At 39.3% G+C, this 20,193-nt stretch overlaps 1 protein-coding gene across 1 annotated transcript; it reads left to right on the top strand.

The window, feature by feature from the left end:
• The first annotated feature begins 1,310 nt into the window (after positions 1 to 1,310).
• Positions 1,311 to 16,744, top strand: CA2 (carbonic anhydrase 2). The gene is made up of 7 exons (XM_036831011.1): positions 1,311 to 1,858; positions 2,968 to 3,165; positions 9,814 to 9,932; positions 10,361 to 10,453; positions 11,463 to 11,525; positions 14,414 to 14,569; positions 15,933 to 16,744. Exons 1-7 carry the CDS (start codon positions 1,825 to 1,827, stop codon positions 16,050 to 16,052), a joined length of 783 nt encoding a protein of 260 aa, XP_036686906.1. The 5' UTR covers positions 1,311 to 1,824; the 3' UTR covers positions 16,053 to 16,744.
• The last annotated feature ends 3,449 nt before the right edge of the window (positions 16,745 to 20,193 follow it).

Below are 20,193 nucleotides of genomic sequence, written 5' to 3'. Positions count from 1 at the left end.
GGTTCTTTGTAACTACGAACTACATTTTCTGATGTTACTAGAAATCAAAAATAGCTCACTGCCTAAGAATTCACGGTGACATCAACCAGAAGACCCCAGCACAAAAAGATATACACTTTTCTGGAGTCTTAGGACAAAAGTAAGTAAATCTAAATGTGAATCATATTTGTTTGTGTGGAATTGACTGAAATAAATAGTAAATAATGATTTTGAGATCAACATTGCAAAAATTTACACTAATATTATAATTTATCCTTTTATTTATTATAAGAGTAATATGATGTTAAGGCTGATAGAATTGTGTAAAACTGTGTCCTGCTGCCCCAATTTTAACTCCAATACTATGCTCTCAAAGATCGCAGAGATCCACAGGACAGAAAATCCTTCTCCACTTTTTGTGGCAAAGTCCCTTGAGGGAAATGAATTCTGTCCCCACCTCAAAACAGTCCTGACTTACCCATTAGGTACAGGAAAAACAGTGACTCGGGCAACACTTTTAGATATCCATGAAAATATTTTCTTTTAAAATCAGAAGAAAAAATTGAACATTTAGATCAAAGAAAATGTTTAAATATATAATATTAAGGTATTAATCTTTATATCAATACAGCCATAAGTACCTGTATGTGTGTGTGAGCTTGTGCGTGTGTATGTTTATGAAGAAGGGACCCATAAAGGCAAAATGCCTAGGGCCCAGGAAAGCTATAATGTTGCCTTGTCCCAAAAATATCCTGTCTTAAATTTCTTTGAATTGGTTTTTAGGTATGCCAGATGCCAAGTTTCCTTTGTTAGCCAAGGAAATTCTCATCTTTTTGCAAGAAATTCTTTCTTTTACCCAATTCCTGTTAGAAAAGTGATTCTTTAGAAGTTTTGATTTCTTTAAATCAATATGTACTCAACTAGGAATTCTCTCCCGCAAAATTAATTTTTTAAAGAGAAAAAAGAAGGTAGGAGGAGATGAGCACTTTATATGAGACCTTGACAGCTCTCAAGGAAATGCATTCTCCCTTGCTCGCCTCAGTTTGGACTTAACGCAAAAGAGACGCTCTCCTCTTTCTTGATTTATTCCACGGCCTTCCAGCAGGGGGAGCGTGGTTCTCAGCCCTAAGCGGCTCGCTCCCCAGCGCCTCAAGGGACCGTATCCCTATTTGCCCCAAGGTCATAGCTCCTAACCGAGCTTGCCAGCCCAGGGCCGGGGATACCGGTCAGCAACCCTCCGGGCTGGAGACCTCGGCGCGGGTAGGGCCGATGGGGCGGGGCGGGAGGGCTCCGAGGCCAAGGATGCGATCACAAAGGGGACAGGGGATGAGAGGCACCGGGCCCGGGTCCCGAGCTGTCAGCGCTGCCGCCAGCCTCAGCGCCCCGGAGGGGGATGGGGTGCACGTAGACGCTCCGCAGCCCAGTCCAACCCAGGAGCCCAGGAGCAGCTGCCCCCGCCGCCTCCACGCGCGCGCGCGGAGGGCTCGGAGCCTCGTGGCTGCCCAGGGACCCGGGGCCCGCGCCGCGGGCCGAGGGAGCCGGGCGTTGGGAGAGGAGCTCCTGAGCCTGGCCGAGCGCCCGCCGGGAGGGCGTTCTCCCCGCCCCCGGAGCCTCGCCAGCCCGGCCCGCCCCGAGCGCGGGGAGATCACCTCCGCCTGTCACCTCCTCCCCGCGTCGCCCAGGTCCACCCGGGGCCCCCCTCCCCCGGGCCGCCCCCAAGCACGAAGTTGGCGGGAGCCTTATAAAAGCCGGCGACGGCGCGTCCCGCGGACACACGTTGCAGGCGCCCGAGCAGCCGCCGCTTAGATCCGCGCCAACTCCTCTGCCCGGACCTACGGCGCGACCATGTCCCATCACTGGGGATACGGCAAGCACAACGGTGAGTGCGGGCGGCGGGCGGGGCGGCGCGGCGCCCGGGGCCCCGGTACCCGCAGCGCCCGCACCAACTGTTAACCGCTGCCGTCCGGAGCACCCGAGGCTCAGGTGCGCCTCCGGCTCCCGCCCCGCCCGCTGCTCCCAGGCGCGGGATGCCCCCAGCGCAGAGCCCGAGACCACTGTCGAGGAATCCCTGCGTCCCGCTGCGGCGCGCAGGACCCGGGGAAAGGGGTGCGCAGCCGCAGCCGCGGGACCCACGGACAGCCCCTCCAGGGTCACGAGCCGGAGACCATCCTATCCCGACCCAGGAATAAACTAGGAAGGGTTGTAAGGAAACAGTTGTTGATCGCAGAGAAATTAGGGAACCCCCTTCACCCCCCTCCCCCAACTTCATCCTCAGCACCACCTGTGGCTAAGACTCTCAGCACGAACTGTTCCGGGGCATTTTCTTGGGCTGGTCTGAATCCTTTGCGCTGATTTCTGAGTTTTCCCTTCATCTCTCGACTTCTTATGTTAGGAGGTCACCAGGAACCCAGCTTTATCAGGGCCACAGATCTGGGTTCTACCGGGCCAGCAAACGCAAGGGAAAGATGTGTCTGGCGCATCTTTGAACATCTCTAGGGGTTTGGGGATCCCCAGGTTATGGGGATCCTGACCATTAAAGGAGGGGTGCCCGGGCCTGAGCAGTTGACTCTGTCCTTACATCTAGTCCGAGGACTAGAGGAAGGAATTCCGATCTGCTAGAGTGTCTTAAGTGAGCTTGCGTATCCCAAATCCTAATCACAAACCCAGTGTCAGTTGCTCAATTTCAGTAAAAGGAGCATAAAAATGGCTAATATTTATATGGCGCTCACTACTTGTTCTAAAAGCTTTACATGTATTGATTCTAATTCTCACACCAACCTCTATAAGCTAGATGTTATTATTACCCGCTAATACAAATGAGAAAACTAAGGCACAGATCAAATGTTTTCCCAAAGGTTATTCAGCTGTTCGGTGGTGCCGCCAGAATTGGAGCTGAGCAGTTTGGCTCCAGAGTCATTGCCCTTTTCTAGGGGTCTGCATGTGCCCTTCCCCACATTGGGGGGTTCACACATCTGTTCTCAAACCCAGGACCCGAGCAATGGCATAAGGACTTCCCCATCGCCAAGGGAGAGCGCCAGTCCCCTGTTGACATCCACACCCAGGCAGCCGTTCATGACCCTACCCTGAAGCCTCTGTCTCTTCGCTATGAGCAAGCGACTTCCCGGAGAATTATCAACAACGGTCACTCTTTCAACGTGGAGTTTGATGACTCCCAGGACAAAGCAGGTCAGTGTTTAAAAAATAACTTGTGCATTTCAGCCAGTAGCTGTTTTCCCAGCTTAACAAGAGCAGCAGCAGGACCCCTGTAATACTACACTCTGATAATCTTCATTAGGTTGCGGTCTCTGAGGAGTAGGCTGATTACTTTGAAGTGGCAGCGGCTGTCTCTCCCTGTAAAATTCCTGGTTTCTATGTAGGGCATTGAATAACTGTGACATGCCTGCAAAAAGTCACAAAACGCAAGGTCCCCTGGCAACAGAGATCAGCAAAGATGAGATTTGCAAAAATTGAACTTTTAAGACCCTTTCTAAAATATCTGTTTTCCAGAATTGATGCCTATCCAGTAAAAAGCACATCCTAGGGTGATCTTCAAGGTAGCAGTGAGAAGAGTGATGAAAACCTAATACTTTAAAATCCTGAAATTCTTGGAAACATTGTATTTACAAATAGTTTCTCAGCATTGGGCTAGTGTGATAAAGGTGGCCGTGTATCTTGGTATCCACCCAGAAATTCATTCCACAAAGGAAAATGTTTTGGAGTTGGTTGGACATACCTGGTCCATTACTGACAAAACCAATTACCATAATTTATTTGTAGTAAAGCTCTTTACAGAATGCCCTTTGAATTGTTATTTTTTTCTTGCTTAGAAATAGGAGAACAATACCCTTGATTTTGTTGCCAGTGTCCTATTTTTCTGAGTGCTTTCCTCTGAAGGGCACTGAGTGAATGGAGCTACAAACACATTATGTGTGGTGGTGTGGGATTCTGGGGGGGGGGGGGCGGGGAGCACTGGGGCAAAATGAGGGAAGATAGAGACAACATTCAATAATGCTGTCAGAATGTTGGTGTAATGACCTATAGTACTCACATGGTATATAAATGTAATTATAGTCATTATAATAGAGTTGACTATTCTCTTTCAGTAGCTATCCAATGTATTCAGTACAGTTTTGAAAAAATTCTTCCTTCCTCCCCTCTTGGGAGTGATGGTAACTTACCCTAAGTTTTTGTTTTCTTAACTGTAAAATTGGAGTAGCAGTAGTATCTATTACAGAGGAAGGATTGAATGGGACAGACATATAAAGCCTAGTGCCTGGTAGCTAACAATTCCTCAGTAAATGACCACTGCTCTTGTCGGGTCTGCACACAATTTGACTGCCTTTATTAGGCAATTGCTGTAGCTATTGCACCTCTGATAAGTTTTTTGAATTAAGTTTTTAATTAGCTTTAAAATTACTTCCCATCACTTGATGGTATTTTAAAATCTCACTTTTATATTGTCCCAAACATGCCATTTATTATATTAAACTATGTACTGATTTTATATATGACATTATTACATAGTAATATGTTTTACCATGAATATGTCAAGTTCTGATGGATTTCTACATAAGCAGGAACTAATGAGAGCTAGCCACCTTTGTCTAACTACTTCTGGTGAATAACACATACATTACTAAAGCAACTGGCCATGTTTAGATTGTGAAACAGATGAAAATCAAGTGGTTCAGATAGAGGCTCAAACCCATGTCTTTAGAGACAGAGGTATTATTCACCTAGTTTTTATGCAAAAAAAAAAAAAAAAAATTCTTACGAACACCACTTATATGTAAGACAAGCTAGGCATCTTGAGGGCAGGATGGAGTCCTGGTCCTTCTCCTGCATCCCCGGAGGCCATGATGGGGATACCTCAAGTAGAAAGACATAGAAATAATAGATGCTGACAGTCACTTTGATAAGTGCAACAAGGAAGTATTCCAAGGAAATATGGAAAGCAGGTTTGGAGTTGGCCTGAGCAAGTCAGAAAAGACTTTTCAGGGTGAATAAAGTTTGTGGTTGAAGGATGAGGCTTGAAGGATTTCAGTGTCTTGGAGGAGACTCCAGGCAAAAAGAAGTAGGAAACGTGGGGGACCTGAGAGAGCCAGGCAAGAGGTACAGTAAAAACAAGAGGAGTGAATGTTAGAAAGACTTGTTCTCCTTTACATATGAAAGACTCCTTTGTAATTTTGCCCACACCTCTTCAACATTTGCAGTTGTTTTGATTAAACAAGGAAGCATTTTTTTTTCTAGAATACAGAATATATTAAACGTTGATGTTAAGGGAAAACACATCTACAGGATAGAAAAAAGAAAACAAAGTGAAACAAAACCAATCATCCCATGCAGAGAAACACCCTTTAGACATTTTTTTTAAGATCCTAGACTCTCAAGTTAGAACAAATGGTAGAGATACTCTAGTCAAACCCACTTAAAATAAACATGAAGAAACAGAACGCTCAAGAGTTTAAGTTCCTTGCTAATCATCTCCTTCCTAGTTTGTTGGAATGAGACTAAATGGCAACCACTTAAAAATAGAAATTGAATAAGAATATTTGAAGGACCATCATAGTTAATATTTAGTGTGTTCGTACTTGTACCATGTTTTTAAAAACTGATATACTTTTCTGTTCACTTAAGTCGAAAAATATTTTTTCATTTTGGTCACTCAGTTTTTTAAAATGGACAGTTTATCATCTCTTTTTGTTAGGAATTATTTTCATGGTGTTAACATTTTTAGATATCCTTGATTTTCTGTATTTAAATGCTTCAGTTCATTTACTTCCCCTCTCCACCCCCAGTGAGATTTCAGTCTTTTAGAACTTCTCATAGACTCAGATTTTCAGATGTATCCTAAATGTATACCCAACTTAAATACTTGGGTATAAGGAACTGAACTGGTAGAATTTATTGCTATGTTTAAGCTTGAGAGAAATCTTTTTAAATGTGGAGTTAATAGGCTTTAACTACAAGCTTGGGTTAAAGCTCTCATCAATCTTCTAAATTCCTTTAAAAATAAACCACCTTAAATTAATGAAAAATTGTTAATCCTGTTAGGTTTTTTTTTTAATTATTAAAAAATAAATCTTCCTGCTTGAGATCTTTTATTACATGCTTCATCTGGGATAAAAGAATAGTAGTCAAATTATTAACTCCTGCTAACTTATTAACTTTTATTAATGAATTTAAAACTCTCCTGCTTTATAGCAAAGTTAGAGGCAAATATTGAAAAACCAATGCTTGAATTATTGGGCCAACCCATATACAACTCTCATATCATTTCTGCTTTTAGAAATTGGAATATTTTTATCTGTTTTTATTATTTCAAGAAAGAGAAGGAAGGAAGCTGAGTTTACCTGTGTTCATTTCAAGCATATCATTGTTTGTATGATACAATGGATCGTCATACAAAAGTCCTGCTTGATTTTCAGGGACTTGCTTTTGAAGCTTTAACATTTTCCTTTTACAAACAATTATAAGTTAAAAGGAAACAAAACAACAAAAAATGGAAGGGCTTGTCCTGCATACTGCTAATGGTGTGAGCAGAACCCTAAGCTTCTATAAAACTGACAAAAGCATTCTAGACGCTGTATTTAATTATGTTCATGTCAAAGAGTTACTTTTTTTTTACTCTCGTACAATTGCCATAAACCTGAAACTGAAAATTTCTGTTCTCTTGAATCTTAATTGTGCTTACAGTAGTGAAAGTGACAGGTAAATATTTCACTACATAAAAAGAAATGGAATGTGCGTGTCTATTTCTCAGATTTGTCTACACTGACATTTTTTTTAACCTTAATAGGTAGCCCTAGGATTATTGACCACTGCCGAAAAACCAAAACCGATTTAATAAATTTCAAATTATTCATAGAGAAAATTATTCACCTGCTAGAAGTGTGTTTTTAGTAGACTTATTCATTTACTTCATTAATAGGAAATCCCTTAAATTTTAGTTTTAAACTAAGGATTATTGGGAATAGTTTATTAATATTTTGGATTTAAGAGAGATTATTGACATTCACCAAGGTCTTTAGTTTGTTATTTGGATGCATCTTATATTAAGTAATAATAAAGTGATCAAGAAGGAAAACAATTTTTAATGTTAAATTTTGTCTTTAATTTGCATAATTATCTAATTTATTTCAATATTACTGGAATGAATCTCTTTTCACAAGTAATGTATAATTTACGTAAGTAATATGTATAGGAAGACAGATTATAATATTACATTTAGTGCTTATTTTGTGTTTTATATATAGTATGTATAACTGATGGAAGATCAAAAAGTTAAAATCTTCTGGGGCTCTTGGTTTTGAGATTTGGATTTAAATTAAGTTTGGAGGGGTCTTGAAAAAGACATTGAGTCTTTGAGTAGAAAACCCCATTTATGTATCTCTATCATCACTTGTGGAAAACATTTCTGTGTACAAGTGGTGACTGACTCTTCAGAGCCCCACTAACAGATTTTACAGAGGAAAAAAAAAAAAACAATTTTTAAAAGAATATCAGCAATTTCTGATATTCTTTAAAATTATTTTTGCATTAGAAAAACAGGTTTTATTTTAAACTGGGGTAGTTTAGAAAATGGCTTGGAGCAATCAAATTAAGTAAAAAAATAAGTAGATCCAGAATATTGTGTAAGCTGCATCTTTAACCTTGTCTTTCCTATTTCTCAAATAAAAAGATGTATGCTACCTTTATTAGAGTTGATGGCAATTTATTATTATAACAATGTTTTGAGGGATTTCATTGACTAAACTCCATGCTAAGAATTTGCTGAGGAATGACCAATTAGTTGAAGAAGACCAGAAATGCTTTTTGTAGCAATTAAACTTTAAGAATTTATACCTTTCCTAATTACAGTGGGCTTCTATCTACATAGCAACATGGTTTTATTTTAACAGGAGTTCAAACAGGTATCTGGGAATAATAGATTAGCCCTGAAAGTGTTTAATCTTTGAACCTAGAGTGTTTCTTTTTTTTTTTTTTTAGTATTAGAAAGCCTTATTTAATAAAAGCTCATATACTCTTGCCTAATTCTAAATCTTTTCTGAAATAAGATCAGTTATCGTAGATGCTTACTACGGTTTTATTTAACTAATTTTGCCACTTGGTAGAATTAATGATATTACAAATGGTTTTTATGATCAGCCAGTTAGTTAGTAGTTTTAAAAAGTTATTATAAAGGAATTAATTTTGGTATCAATTTACCTTATAAACATGTATTTTGTTTTAAGGGTATATATAATTATGAAAAATGGGAATTCCTTCATTTTGGAAAAAGTCTATTTTGGGGATATAAGGATAATTCTTTCCTTATCAGATTTAGAAAAACACTTTTACAATAAAGTTGTTCTTAAGTTTCAAGAGATGTGATATTATCAGAATACATCCAAATCATGTTTCTTAAGAGATCTGTAATGTAATACCATTTATAATTTGTTCTCTCTTTCTTTATTTTTTATTCTTTTCTTCTCCTGGCCTATTGTAAGGCAGACCTGGCAGCCAGAGTTTGTATCAGGAGCCATAGAAAGGCCTGACTGCCTAAATATCTTCCAGCCAGCATTATCTTTCTTTGAATAGATGAATGGGTATTGCTACCATCTAAGCATATTTAGGTGAAGTTGAAGCGAACAAACTTTTTTGTACAGACTTTGTCCCTTGGTTTACAAAGCCAAATTAGTTTGGGCTCATTACTCTGTGGAATTATAAACCAAAGCTAATAAAATACACTTATAGCAAAAGGTGTTCTAATCCCAGTTCTAGAGATATAAAATTGAAGTAGTAGAACTAAACTAATTTTTAAAACTTTTAAGTATATCAGTTAAGTCCCATTAATACATATAAATTAGGTAAAAGGCTTTTTGGAGGGAATGGGAGAAAGAGTGATTTCTTACTACTTTAATCCTCTCTTAAGACACAGCTCATTAATTATCTACAGATAGACTATAGTCTAAGAATGTGATTTCTAATATGGATTTAAGTATAACAAAGTTACATTAATACCAGAACAGTAGAATCATGGGATGGGATGATTATTAAAGTTAGAATTTCAAGAAAGCATTATGCACTGCATCTCACAGATGATCAGTCAATTCTTAGCGAAGTAGTAAATAATTGGAGGTATCCATTCTACAGATGAGCAAATTAAAATCAGAAAGTCAAATAGAACATTTTAAGGGTATAAAGCTAATTAGTAGCAGCGACAGTCTGCTGTGTGAGGAAAATTGTAAGCCTGTGTAAGGAAAAAGCCTGTGTAAGGAAAATTGATTTTATGTTGTTAAGCTCAAGGGAATGCTTATTGTTTCACAAATTCTGGTAAGAACTGGTATCAGAGGTTAGCAAAGCTGGCTGAAGGTCAGTCACTGGGCCATGGCAGAGGAGAGATTCCTCAGCTTGCAGGTGTGCAGCAGACCAGCACTGGCAAGCAGCTGTGGGCACTTCCTCACTGATTCACAGAGGAATTCATAGTTCCCCTGAAAATTTCCTCTCTCTGAACCTCAACCTGAACCTATGAGGAGGTCCAAAAAAAAATCTGGAAGAGAAGTGCCACTGTGCTCAGAAAACAGATGGGAAAAGCATCCATCCTTCAGTCAACACAAGTGAGGGAAAAAAAAAATAAACAGTTGAAATGATCCTCTTTAGCTCTGTAGACTAAACCTGAGTCTAGATTTAATTTTCACAGAGTGAAAATGTTGGTTCAGGCATAAATTTAGTACTATAAAATGGGATTAAAGATTGTAATATTCAGTAGTGTGTGTTTCACGTGCATATGTATGAGTGTGTGTGTATGTAAATGTGTGTGTGTGTATATATATATATATTTTTTAATTTTAGTGCTGGAAGGAGGACCCCTCACTGGCACCTACAGATTGATTCAGTTTCACTTTCACTGGGGTTCATCTGATGGGCAAGGTTCTGAGCATACTGTGGATAAAAAGAAATACGCTGCAGAGGTAAGATACACTTTTTTTCTTTCAAAAGCTTAATTTTGTAAACTCAAACCACCTCTTTTACAAAGGACCTTCACATTTGCTTTTTATAACTTTTATTTGTGATATTACGATTAATGCTGCAAAACTTTCTCTAAGACCTCCATTTGCACAAAATTAATGAATTCAAATTGGAGGATCCTGTTTTAATGGAAATCTAGAAATAAACTTTCTGTCTTTCCTCAAAAGTATGCAACTCTTTGTCTTAGAGTTGTTGAAGGAATCACTTGACATTATGCCAATTAGAATTAAAATACAAGTTTAGATTTAAAATTATCCACATTTTCACTTTCTTTAGTAACCTCTAACTGTGAAGAAAAGATCTCTAGAATGCTGTGTAGGCTTTTATCATGCAAATCATTTGTTGTTTGTGGTTTTGTCTCCTACTTTAGCTCCACTTGGTTCATTGGAACACCAAGTACGGGGAGTTTGGAAAAGCAGCGCAACAACCTGACGGACTGGCTGTTTTGGGTATTTTTCTGAAGGTTAGTTGATGGCCCAATTCTTTTTATCCCCTGTTTTCAAAAAAGATTAACCGGACAGAACATTCATAACAAATACGACATTCTACAAAGAGCCGAGGAAATGCCTTTGGCTCTGAAGTATTTTCAGGCTTATTTTCCCATGTATCTGCTAGTAGCAGTAGAGATGGAGGACAAAAAGACAATTGCAGAGGTATTTCATAGGTACCATTTGGATGTAAATGTGAAGGGTATATACATGTGAAATGTGAAATGAGAAAGAGGCATATTTTGGATGAACACTAGTATTTTTTTTCCATTTAACCTTAAGCTAGATAGTACTATTTTATGATAGTGCTAAATTAAGGCCAAGTTTTGGAGAAGTGAAGGACAGTGATACCATATTGGAGAATTCAGGCAACAAGAGTAGGTCATACAGGTTGAGCTGCCCTCTGGATAGTTGTAAACCCAGTGGAGAAGGGTCTGGGCTGCAGATTCATGGTTCCTGGAAATCCTGTGTCAAGGTGGAAGCTACAAGTGTATATGAAATCATCCAAGGAAAGCATGAAGAGGGAGGATAAAACTGCTCAGCAAGCAACCCTAAGAAACTGCAAACTGTAAGGAAAGATGCTGATTAAATGACTGAAAAGGAATACAGGAGTCAAGGGAGATTTGGGAGGCTGGAGAGCAGAAGGAAAGCCAAAAGAGGGGAGAATTTTTAAAAGGAGGGAAGGCAATAGCGTAAAATCCTGCATGATGCTTAAAGTAAGCACGTGAACAGTGCTCTTTGCTTTGGCAGTTGGAGATCACTGGTGACATTTGAGAAGGTAATTTTAGGGGAACTACAGGGGCAGAAGCAGAAGGAGGTTGTCAGTGAAAGTAGGGAAATCAAACTAAGACTGATGGGTGGCGTGTAGCAAATGGTGGGTTTTGGTTAGCTATTTGGAGAAATTTTACCATAGAGCTGCCCTAATCAAAAGCTGGTGTAGTGCTAACTGGAATACACTATCTTGTCGCTTGTCTCTTTCTATAGATTGGTGATGCTAAACCAGGCCTCCAGAAAGTCATTGATGTGCTGGATTCCATTAAAGCAAAGGTATAGTTGAATTTTTTGCCACCTGAATAAGGTACCTATTTTCCATACCCCACTCATTTTTGAAAATTCTTTTTTTTTAAAATTAATTAATTAATTAATTTATGGCTGTGTTGGGTCTTCGTTTCTGTGCAAGGGCTTTCTCTAGTTGCGGCAAGCGGGGGCCACTCTTCATCGCGGTGCACGGGCCTCTCACTATCGCGGCCTCTCTTGTTGCGGAGCACAGGCTCCAGACGCGCAGGCTCAGTAGTTGTGGCTCACGGGCCTAGTTGCTCCGCGGCATGTGGGATCTTCCCAGACCAGGGCTTGAACCCGTGTCCCCTGCATTGGCAGGCAGATTCTCAACCACTGCGCCACCAGAGAAGCCCCTGAAAATTCTTTTGCTCAAATTGAGTAGTCTCGGTTTGACGTGTGGTGCTTAGATGAGCAGTTAATAAAGGTAAAATGTTGCTTATGCGTTTATTTAACTTACCTTTATCCCAAAGTTGATCCTAATGCTTGTATAATTTTAAGACTTGTATTTATTTAATCTTGCTTCCCATCATTTGAACATCCATATGCATGCATCAGAGAAAATCATGATTGCAAGGAGGCTGAAAGATCATCTGGTCAAATTATTCACTCATTCATACAGCAGATATTTGCTGAGTACTTACTACATGCTGGTCACTTTGTTAATCTAGGAAATACAGTGGTGAACATGACAAGTAAAGTCATGCTTTGTGGAGATTTATATTCTATGACCTCTTTGAATTCATGTTTAAATTCGCTCCACAGCACAGTTGTGCTGAGGTCATGGTGCATCTGCTTATAAATACTACCATCAGCAGTAGCAACCTGGCTTTATAAAACTCATCCTCAAATTGAAGCAGCATCTATCTTCTGAAATGCTCACCTGTTACCCTGAGCTTGACTCTCTTGATTCATATAGAATAAACCTGATCCTACAACACTAATTCAAAAAGATATATGCACCCCCTCATTCACTGGAGCATTATTTACAGTTGCCAAGACAGAAACAGCCTAAGCATCCAGTAACAAATAAATGTATAAAGAAAATGTGGTATATAGATAGATAGAGATAATGGATTCAGCCATAAAAAAGAATGAAATCATGCCATTTGTGACAACATGGATGGATCTTGAGGGCATTAGGCTAAGTGAGATAAGTCAAAGAAAGAAAGACAAATACCATATGAACTCATATGCGGAATCTAAATAAATAAGCAAAACAAAACAAACAAACAAACAAAAAACCAGCTCAAAAATACAGAGAATAGATTGGTGGTTGCCAGAGGTGGGGATGAGGCCAAAATGGGTGAAAGGGGTCAAAAGGTACAAATTTTCGGTTATAAAATAAGTCGTGGGGATGACTTATAAATAAGTCAAAATAAGTACTATATTGTCTATAGTTAATAATACTGTATTGCCTACTTGAAAGTTGCTAGGAGTAGATTTAAAAGTTCTTATCACAAGAAAAGAAAATTCTGTAACTATATATGTTGACAGGTGTTGACTTATTGTGGGTGATCATTTCACAACATATTCAAATATTGAATCTTTACATTGTATTCCTGAAACTAATATAACATGTCAATTATACTGCAAAAAAAAAAAAAGAAACAAAGCAGAACCTAATCTTCCTTCCACTGGACCCTATTCTCTATCAGCCTTTTACCTACCCCCAGGCTAATTATCTTTAGTCCTCTTTAACTAGTCTTACATGACAGTTGTCTCTTTGCAGCAAACTTGTCACTCTTCCAGTAACTCTTTCCTGTTGCTTCTGTTGCTCTAAAAGCATGGTGTCCTGAATTGAATACAGTTCTTCAGTTCTGACCGAGCCATCAAATAGGACAGCAAGACAATTACCTCCTCATCAAGGATACTATATATTTTCTGTAACAGCAACCTAAAATTGCATCATTTCAGTGGCAGTAATTTCACTTTAAATACTGGCTATGATCAGTTAATGACTTAAAGAAAAATACAAGGGATTATTTTAGAACAAGGGTCCCCAACCCCCAGGCCACAGAAAAGTACTGGTCCGTGGCCTGTTAGGAACTGGGCCGCACAGCAGGAGATGAGGGGCGGGCGAGTGAGTGAAGCTTCATCTGTATTTGCAGTTGATCCCCATCGCCCACATTACTGCCTGAGCTCCACCTCCTGTCCGATCAGTGGCAGCATTAGATTCTCATAGGAGCGCGAACCCTACTGTGAACTGCACATGCAAGGGATCTAGGTTGCGCGCTCCTTATGAGAATCTAATGCCTGATGATCTGAGGTGGAGCTGAGGCGGTGATGCTAGTGCTGGGGAGTGGCTGCAAATACAGATTATCATTAGCAGAGAGGTTTGACTGCACAGAGACCATAATTAATCAATTGCCTGCAGACTCATATCAAAACCCTACCAGTGAGTGGCAAGTGAAAACAAGCTCAGGGCTCCCACTGATTCTGCATTATGGTGAGTTGTATAATTATTTCATTATATATTACAATGTAATAAAGAAATAAAGTGCACAGTAAATGTAATGCGCTTGAATCGTCCCCAAACCATTCCACCCCTCCCCTGGAAAAATTATCCGTGGAAAAATTGTCTTCCATGAAACCGGCCAAAAAGTTTGGGTACCTCTGTTTTAGAGGACAAGATGAGAAAATGGATAGGTGAAATTAATAGTCAGGTTCTCTTGCTCATATCTGCCAATCTAAATTTCCATGTCAAATGTCTTCTGTTAATTTGTTTTATTCTGTTTTCTGGTGAACATGGAACTTCTCTTTAAAAAATTTGAAAGTTTTCTGGGTACCAGAGGGGAATACTTCTGTTTCCTATTCTCCTGCCTCCACCCTACTCTGATCCTGTGACATTTTTAACCCGTGTATTTGCCTTGTTCCAGGGTAAGAGTGCCGACTTCACTAACTTTGATCCTCGTGGCCTCCTTCCTGAAAGCTTGGACTACTGGACCTACCCCGGCTCACTGACCACCCCTCCTCTCCTGGAAAGCGTGACCTGGCTCGTGCTCAAAGAACCCATCTCTGTTAGCAGTGAGCAGGTCTGTTTGCTAAAGTCAGGTGGAGCATTTATTCCAGGCAGAAGGACTTAGCCTTTGGAGACAGACAGACCTGGGCTTTAATCCTCCTCCTGCTGCTTCTAGCTGTGCAACTAATGCCAACAACAGTGCTTAGCAGATATAATCAGCACTCAATAAGTATTTGTTGTTGTTAACTATAACCTTAGGCAGTTTTTTCTTTTTTACTCTAAAGTTGGGTAAAATTGAAGATTACATGAGAAAGGTGTCTGTCACCTAATAAATGCTTTTTTGTAAGCTATGAAGAAACTGAGGCTGGGAACAAAGAGATGTTACATTCAAGGGTGCATAGGTACGGGTGATAATTCCCAGCCTACTGCTCACTCACCTAAGAGCTCACTGCAGTTTATTTATGTCAGAATACATTTCTGGATCCTGACAAAGGCGAGAGTCATCCCTTAGAGAAAATGTGTCTCTTAAAAGTCACTCCAGGTTGCTTTAGCAGCTTAGACCAGACACACATTTCCTATACAGTGTAGTTTGTGCTGTTCGAGTGATCAGTGCACTGCAGTGACAATGGTTGTGCGTGTTACGGTAGTTGACTCACATGAAGTTGACTTCCTGGGGGGTGATCGAGGGAATATTAGTGGACCAAAGAGATCAGGTTCAAGGCTATTGATTCATGGGCAGCTACATTACTTCCCAAACCACCCTTCTTCATTTAGATCAATTCATGCTTAAGGAAAAGGAAGTGTCACTTTGCAAAAACAACCTCAGAGAAGAAGGAAACTGGTTGAGGGCTGCCTATGTCACATCACTGTGCTGGGAACTGATGCAAATTTAAAAGGGAATCAAAATTAACCAATGATAAGGATTTGAAATCCCAGCTTGGGCAGATTCATTCCTGTGTTTCTATAAATTTAAGAAGAGATGTCAGCCCATCATTCGGCCCCGGAATTTGCAGATCCTGGATCACTTCATCTAATTGTACAGATGCTGTCGTTTATCTTCCCTGGGGTAGAAAACAAAACCTTAATTGGGATCTAGAATTGTTAGTATTACTTTACATCTCAGAATTATTTTATAGGCTTTTGATATTTGATTATAGAATTAAAAGAGGAAAAAAAACAAGCTCACCGAAAATTTCCTTGCAAATGACAGCAAGATTTTGTGTGTATTTTATAGAAATTGATTTGTTGTATAAAAGCATATATATGTGATCTATATGTGATTATATATCTATTGGGAATCAAATTAAATTTTGAACATTGCAACATGGAACTGTGGATATTGGGGAATGTATTTCAAGATTTAACACAAACACATAGTTGAATACTACTGTGAAACTTTTATTTTTAATTTTTTCATCTTCGATTTTGTCTTTTAGATATCGAAATTCTGTACCCTTAACTTCAACGCAGAGGGCGAACCTGAACACCTGATGGTGAACAACTGGCGCCCGACTCAGCCACTGAAAAACAGACAAATCAAAGCTTCCTTCAAATAAGATGGTCCCAGAGCCAATGTCCAATGAAGAGTCTTTGGGTTTCCCTTTAGCTAAGCGCAAGTCTACCTTGGTGAATTGGACCCTGGCTGCTTTGCATCTATCTGGTTTTCTAGACCCTTCGTCTCTCACCTGACATTCTTACTACTAAAATGTGAAAACCTAGACCAATTGTCAGCCTTGACAGAATTGCTGTGACTGGTGCTTTGCTTATGGTAATAGCCTTTTTGTAACAGAGAATAATATAAGGAGTAGGAGAAAAGTACCTTGATTTTGTTCATAGCACGTGGGCTAATGAGCACTCACAATTGTTCACTAAAATGCTATTTTTAAAACATAAGAAAGTAGGATGATTGAATGCAAAGCCATATAATGAGATAAACTGAGCTGTGTAATATAAATCAGGTAAAATAGTCATGATCCTATGTAATGTAAATCAGATAAAATAAATGTTTGTGGTTCCAATATGGTAAATTAAAGAAAAATTTTAAATTCTTATATATTTGTAACAATGTTATCTTAAATATGAATTATGTTGTAATTTAGTGACTTTTGAAATATAGAGATGTAAATGAAGTATTATCTGTAAAGATTGTTATAGTTGTGATACAGAGTATATTTCCATTCAAATAATATATCGTAACTTCATAAATATTGTATTTTAGATATATTCTCTAATAAAATCTGGAATTCTATTTTGGGTTATTTTATTTTATGCTGGGCAGTGGGTAATAGTGGAGGAGCAAATGTGTACTTTTATAATTCATATTAATTTACTGTTAATAATAAGCCATCATAATTGACTTTCTCATAATTGATGGAGTCTCCATAAAAGGAAAACCCCTGAAAGTCATTTATTATTTGCCAAGCACTGTTTTAAGTGCTTTGTGAGCACTCACTCATGGGATCTCCATGAGGACTGATCCTGCAAAGGAGAGAGGAAGTGGTGATATGAACAGCAGAAGGGGGGTGGGGGGATGTCCTGAATCAACACATGCTCCCTGGAAATACAATAAATAAAAATCCATTTTATTCAAAAAGGGAATCCAAGTGGTACCCAGAAGTAAAAGTGTCATTTGAATTTTAGGAAGGTAAATTACACTATTACAGGTAGGAAGAAGAGTGGGTAGATGAAATACCAATCTCCCACTACTATGGCTGTTTTGGATCTAGCTCCGTGCCAGGACCATGGGATGTTTGGCTAATGAGTTATTATGGGAAGCCAAATTTAACACATAACTCAGGTTCCACACTTCAAGGAAAAAAAACTCTTTGTTACCAGAGATAGCAAACTCTCTAAACTCACTCTCACCTGCTTTCCTAAAGAATTAAGCTGAGTTTTCTGCAGAAGAAAGATCACAAGCTTTGGAGTTTGATGATTTGTTTTGAATCCCAGCTCTTCTCAACCTCTCTGATCCTGAGTGTAAAAAGTGAATAACACCCAGGATATTCATAATTATATGAGATAATGTCTGGTGTATAAGAGATGGTCGAAAATAACACATTTTAAATGTGTTTTGTGTGTGTGTGTGTGTGTGAGTCTGTCAACTTAGTTTCCTGGAACAAGGTTTGTCCTCTAATTTGTTGTTTTTTGCTTTGAGTATGGAACCCACAAAGTCAACCTTAAACAGAATCGTGTATGAACTAACACAAGAGGGAGGAGACATGGGGATGTATGTATATGTATAGCTGATTCACTTTGTTATACAGCAGAAACTAACACACCATTGTAAAGCAATTATACTCCAATAAAGATGTTAAAAAAAAATCACTTATTTTTCAAATCAAAAAAAAAAAAAAAGTAAATCTACTCCAGGTGAGCTGCAGAGGGCCTCTTCTAAATACGAAGAGTTTAATTTATGCATATTTTTACATATTGGTTTTCAGTTATATATGGAAGCAGAAACTTGTCAACAACTGAGTTCTATATACAGATGAATTATGATGTTCTTGGTGCCTAATAAATGATCTCTATATTCTGCAATGAAAACATTTTATATCACTTTTAGCTGGGATTACACGTAATCAGGAGACATTATTTTCTTGAATTATTTTTTGAGAGACAAAAAACTTTCACAAATTATTCTAATTTATACCAGTGCTTTTCAGATGTTCCATCAAAATATTCCTTAAAGCAGAGAAGAAATTCCTTAGGCACAGTTTGGAGCAGATCATTGCTTCTTTAAAGTCTCATGTTTTACTAAATTTACTCAAAATTTCCATTCTACTCTGTATTATAGCCATGTTCATTTTTAACATAAAATGTTTTAAGTGGCTTATTACAATTAATAAAATTGGCACTGGAGTAGTGTTTATCCTGCAACTTATTGTCACCTCTGGTTATCAGGTGTACCTGCTGGGACCCAGGTAGTCCCAGTTTGAGAAGTACTAATAAAGTAATGTTGGGAGGCAGGAAACAATTTAATGTTAACTATTGAGGATTTTGATTATATAATATTTATTTCTCCAAGGACAATTGTTAGTTTTAAATGGTGTTCACCTTGATGCCTTAATGCAGCAGTCCCCAACCTTTTTGGCACCGGGGACCGGTTTCTCGGAAGACAATTTTTCCATGGACCAGTTGGGGAGGATGGTTTCGGGATGATTCAAGTGCATTACATTTATTGTACACTTTATTTCTATTATTATTACATTGTAATATATAATGAAATAACTATACAACTCACCATGATGCTGACAGGAGGCGGAGCTCAGGCAGTAATGCAAGCGATGGGGAGCGGCCGTATGTACAGATGAAGCTTCACTTGCTCTCTTGCCCGCTGCTCACCTCCTGCTGTGTGGCCCGGTTCCTAACAGGCCACCAACTGGTACCTGTCCATGGCCCGGGGGTTGCGGACCCCTGCCTTAATGGATATCATACTTGGTATAAGTATGTTTACATTTTTTAAAGTATATTTGAATTTTTCTTTTGCATTTCACTAATAGGATTCTAACTCAGTTATTCATACTGAATAAAAAGAAGGGAAGTAACATAAATGATACTGTAGTAGGCATACAGGGGCCCTCCAAAGATGCCTATATCCCAAAATTGTGAATATGTTACCTTACATTGTAAAAGGGACTTTACAGGTTTGATTACATTAAGGATTTTGAAATGAAGTGATGATCCTGAATTATCCTCATGGGCCCATTGTAATCACTAGGGTTCTTATCAGAGGGAGACAAGAAGGTCAGAAGCAGAGGAAGGAGATGGGGCAACAGAAGCAGAGACTGGGGCGATGCGGCCACAAGCAAGGGAAGCTGGCAGCCTCCAGAATCTGGAAGAGGCAAGGAACAGACTCTCCTCTGGAGCCTCCAGAACCAGCCCTGCTGACACCTGGATTTTAACCCTGTAAGACTCACTTTGGACTTCTGACCTCTAGAAAGGTAAAATAATAAATCTGTTGTTTTAAGCCATAAGGTTGTGGTGATTTGTTATAGCAGCAATGGGAATATAATACAGATGCAGGAATTATATGGAAAATTCATATGAAAATAAACTGTGATTAGCCAAAAGTTTACCTGTCCAGCCTTGGAGCCCTGGTAGAAATCATTCCTTGGCTTAGAATGTTCCTCCTCTCCATCCCTAACTGTGAAATCTTACCTGTCCTTGGATGCCGAGCTCTAACATCAACTCTGAACATCAACCCCCAATCTCTCATTCAGAAGAATTTGTGATTCTATGGCTTCTAACACCAATGCCCTTCTCCACCTGGGACTACAATTGTGACACATCTGTCTCCCTTTCAGCCTTGAAAGCCCCTGGAGGGCAGCTTTTGTTTCACTGCGGAGCTCTGTGTACATAGCTGGTGTTTGGCAAACATGTGTGGGATGGAATTAATCAGGAAAAGCCTTCTGAGGGGAGTGAACTTTGTCCTAGATCTGAAATGAGTCGAGTGGGTGGGTGTTGGAAGATGCCCTGCTCTCAGACGTGCACTCTGCACTTTGTGTGCAAAGAAAATGTAGCTGTTTATTTACTAAGGCTCATCTCATCTTCCCCAGGCCTACCCTCATCCACAATGCTCTGTGTAGTGGTGGTGGGGTGGTTGAAAACTCAAACATGCCACCAAAGAACATCTCAATCTATTCTGGTTTGAAGCAGATTTTTAAAGGTTTCCTATCTCTAATTCCACACCAGGCCTCA

This window comes from Balaenoptera musculus, chromosome 17 (assembly GCF_009873245.2).
Source record: "Balaenoptera musculus isolate JJ_BM4_2016_0621 chromosome 17, mBalMus1.pri.v3, whole genome shotgun sequence".
Taxonomy (NCBI): Eukaryota; Metazoa; Chordata; class Mammalia; order Artiodactyla; family Balaenopteridae; genus Balaenoptera; species Balaenoptera musculus.
The sequence above is the reverse complement of the archived record's forward strand: the minus strand, read 5'-3'. Positions and strand labels throughout refer to the sequence as shown.

What these genes read in the sequence shown, in the direction of transcription:
- CA2 (XM_036831011.1), top strand. Translation starts at nt 1,825, where the DNA reads ATGTCCCATCACTGGGGATACGGCAAGCACAACG. An exon ending in GGGATACGGCAAGCACAACG is followed by an intron (nt 1,859 to 2,967) that starts GTGAGTGCGGGC and finishes TCTCAAACCCAG; the next exon opens with GACCCGAGCAATGGCATAAG. An exon ending in TCTCTGTTAGCAGTGAGCAG is followed by an intron (nt 14,570 to 15,932) that starts GTCTGTTTGCTA and finishes TTTGTCTTTTAG; the next exon opens with ATATCGAAATTCTGTACCCT.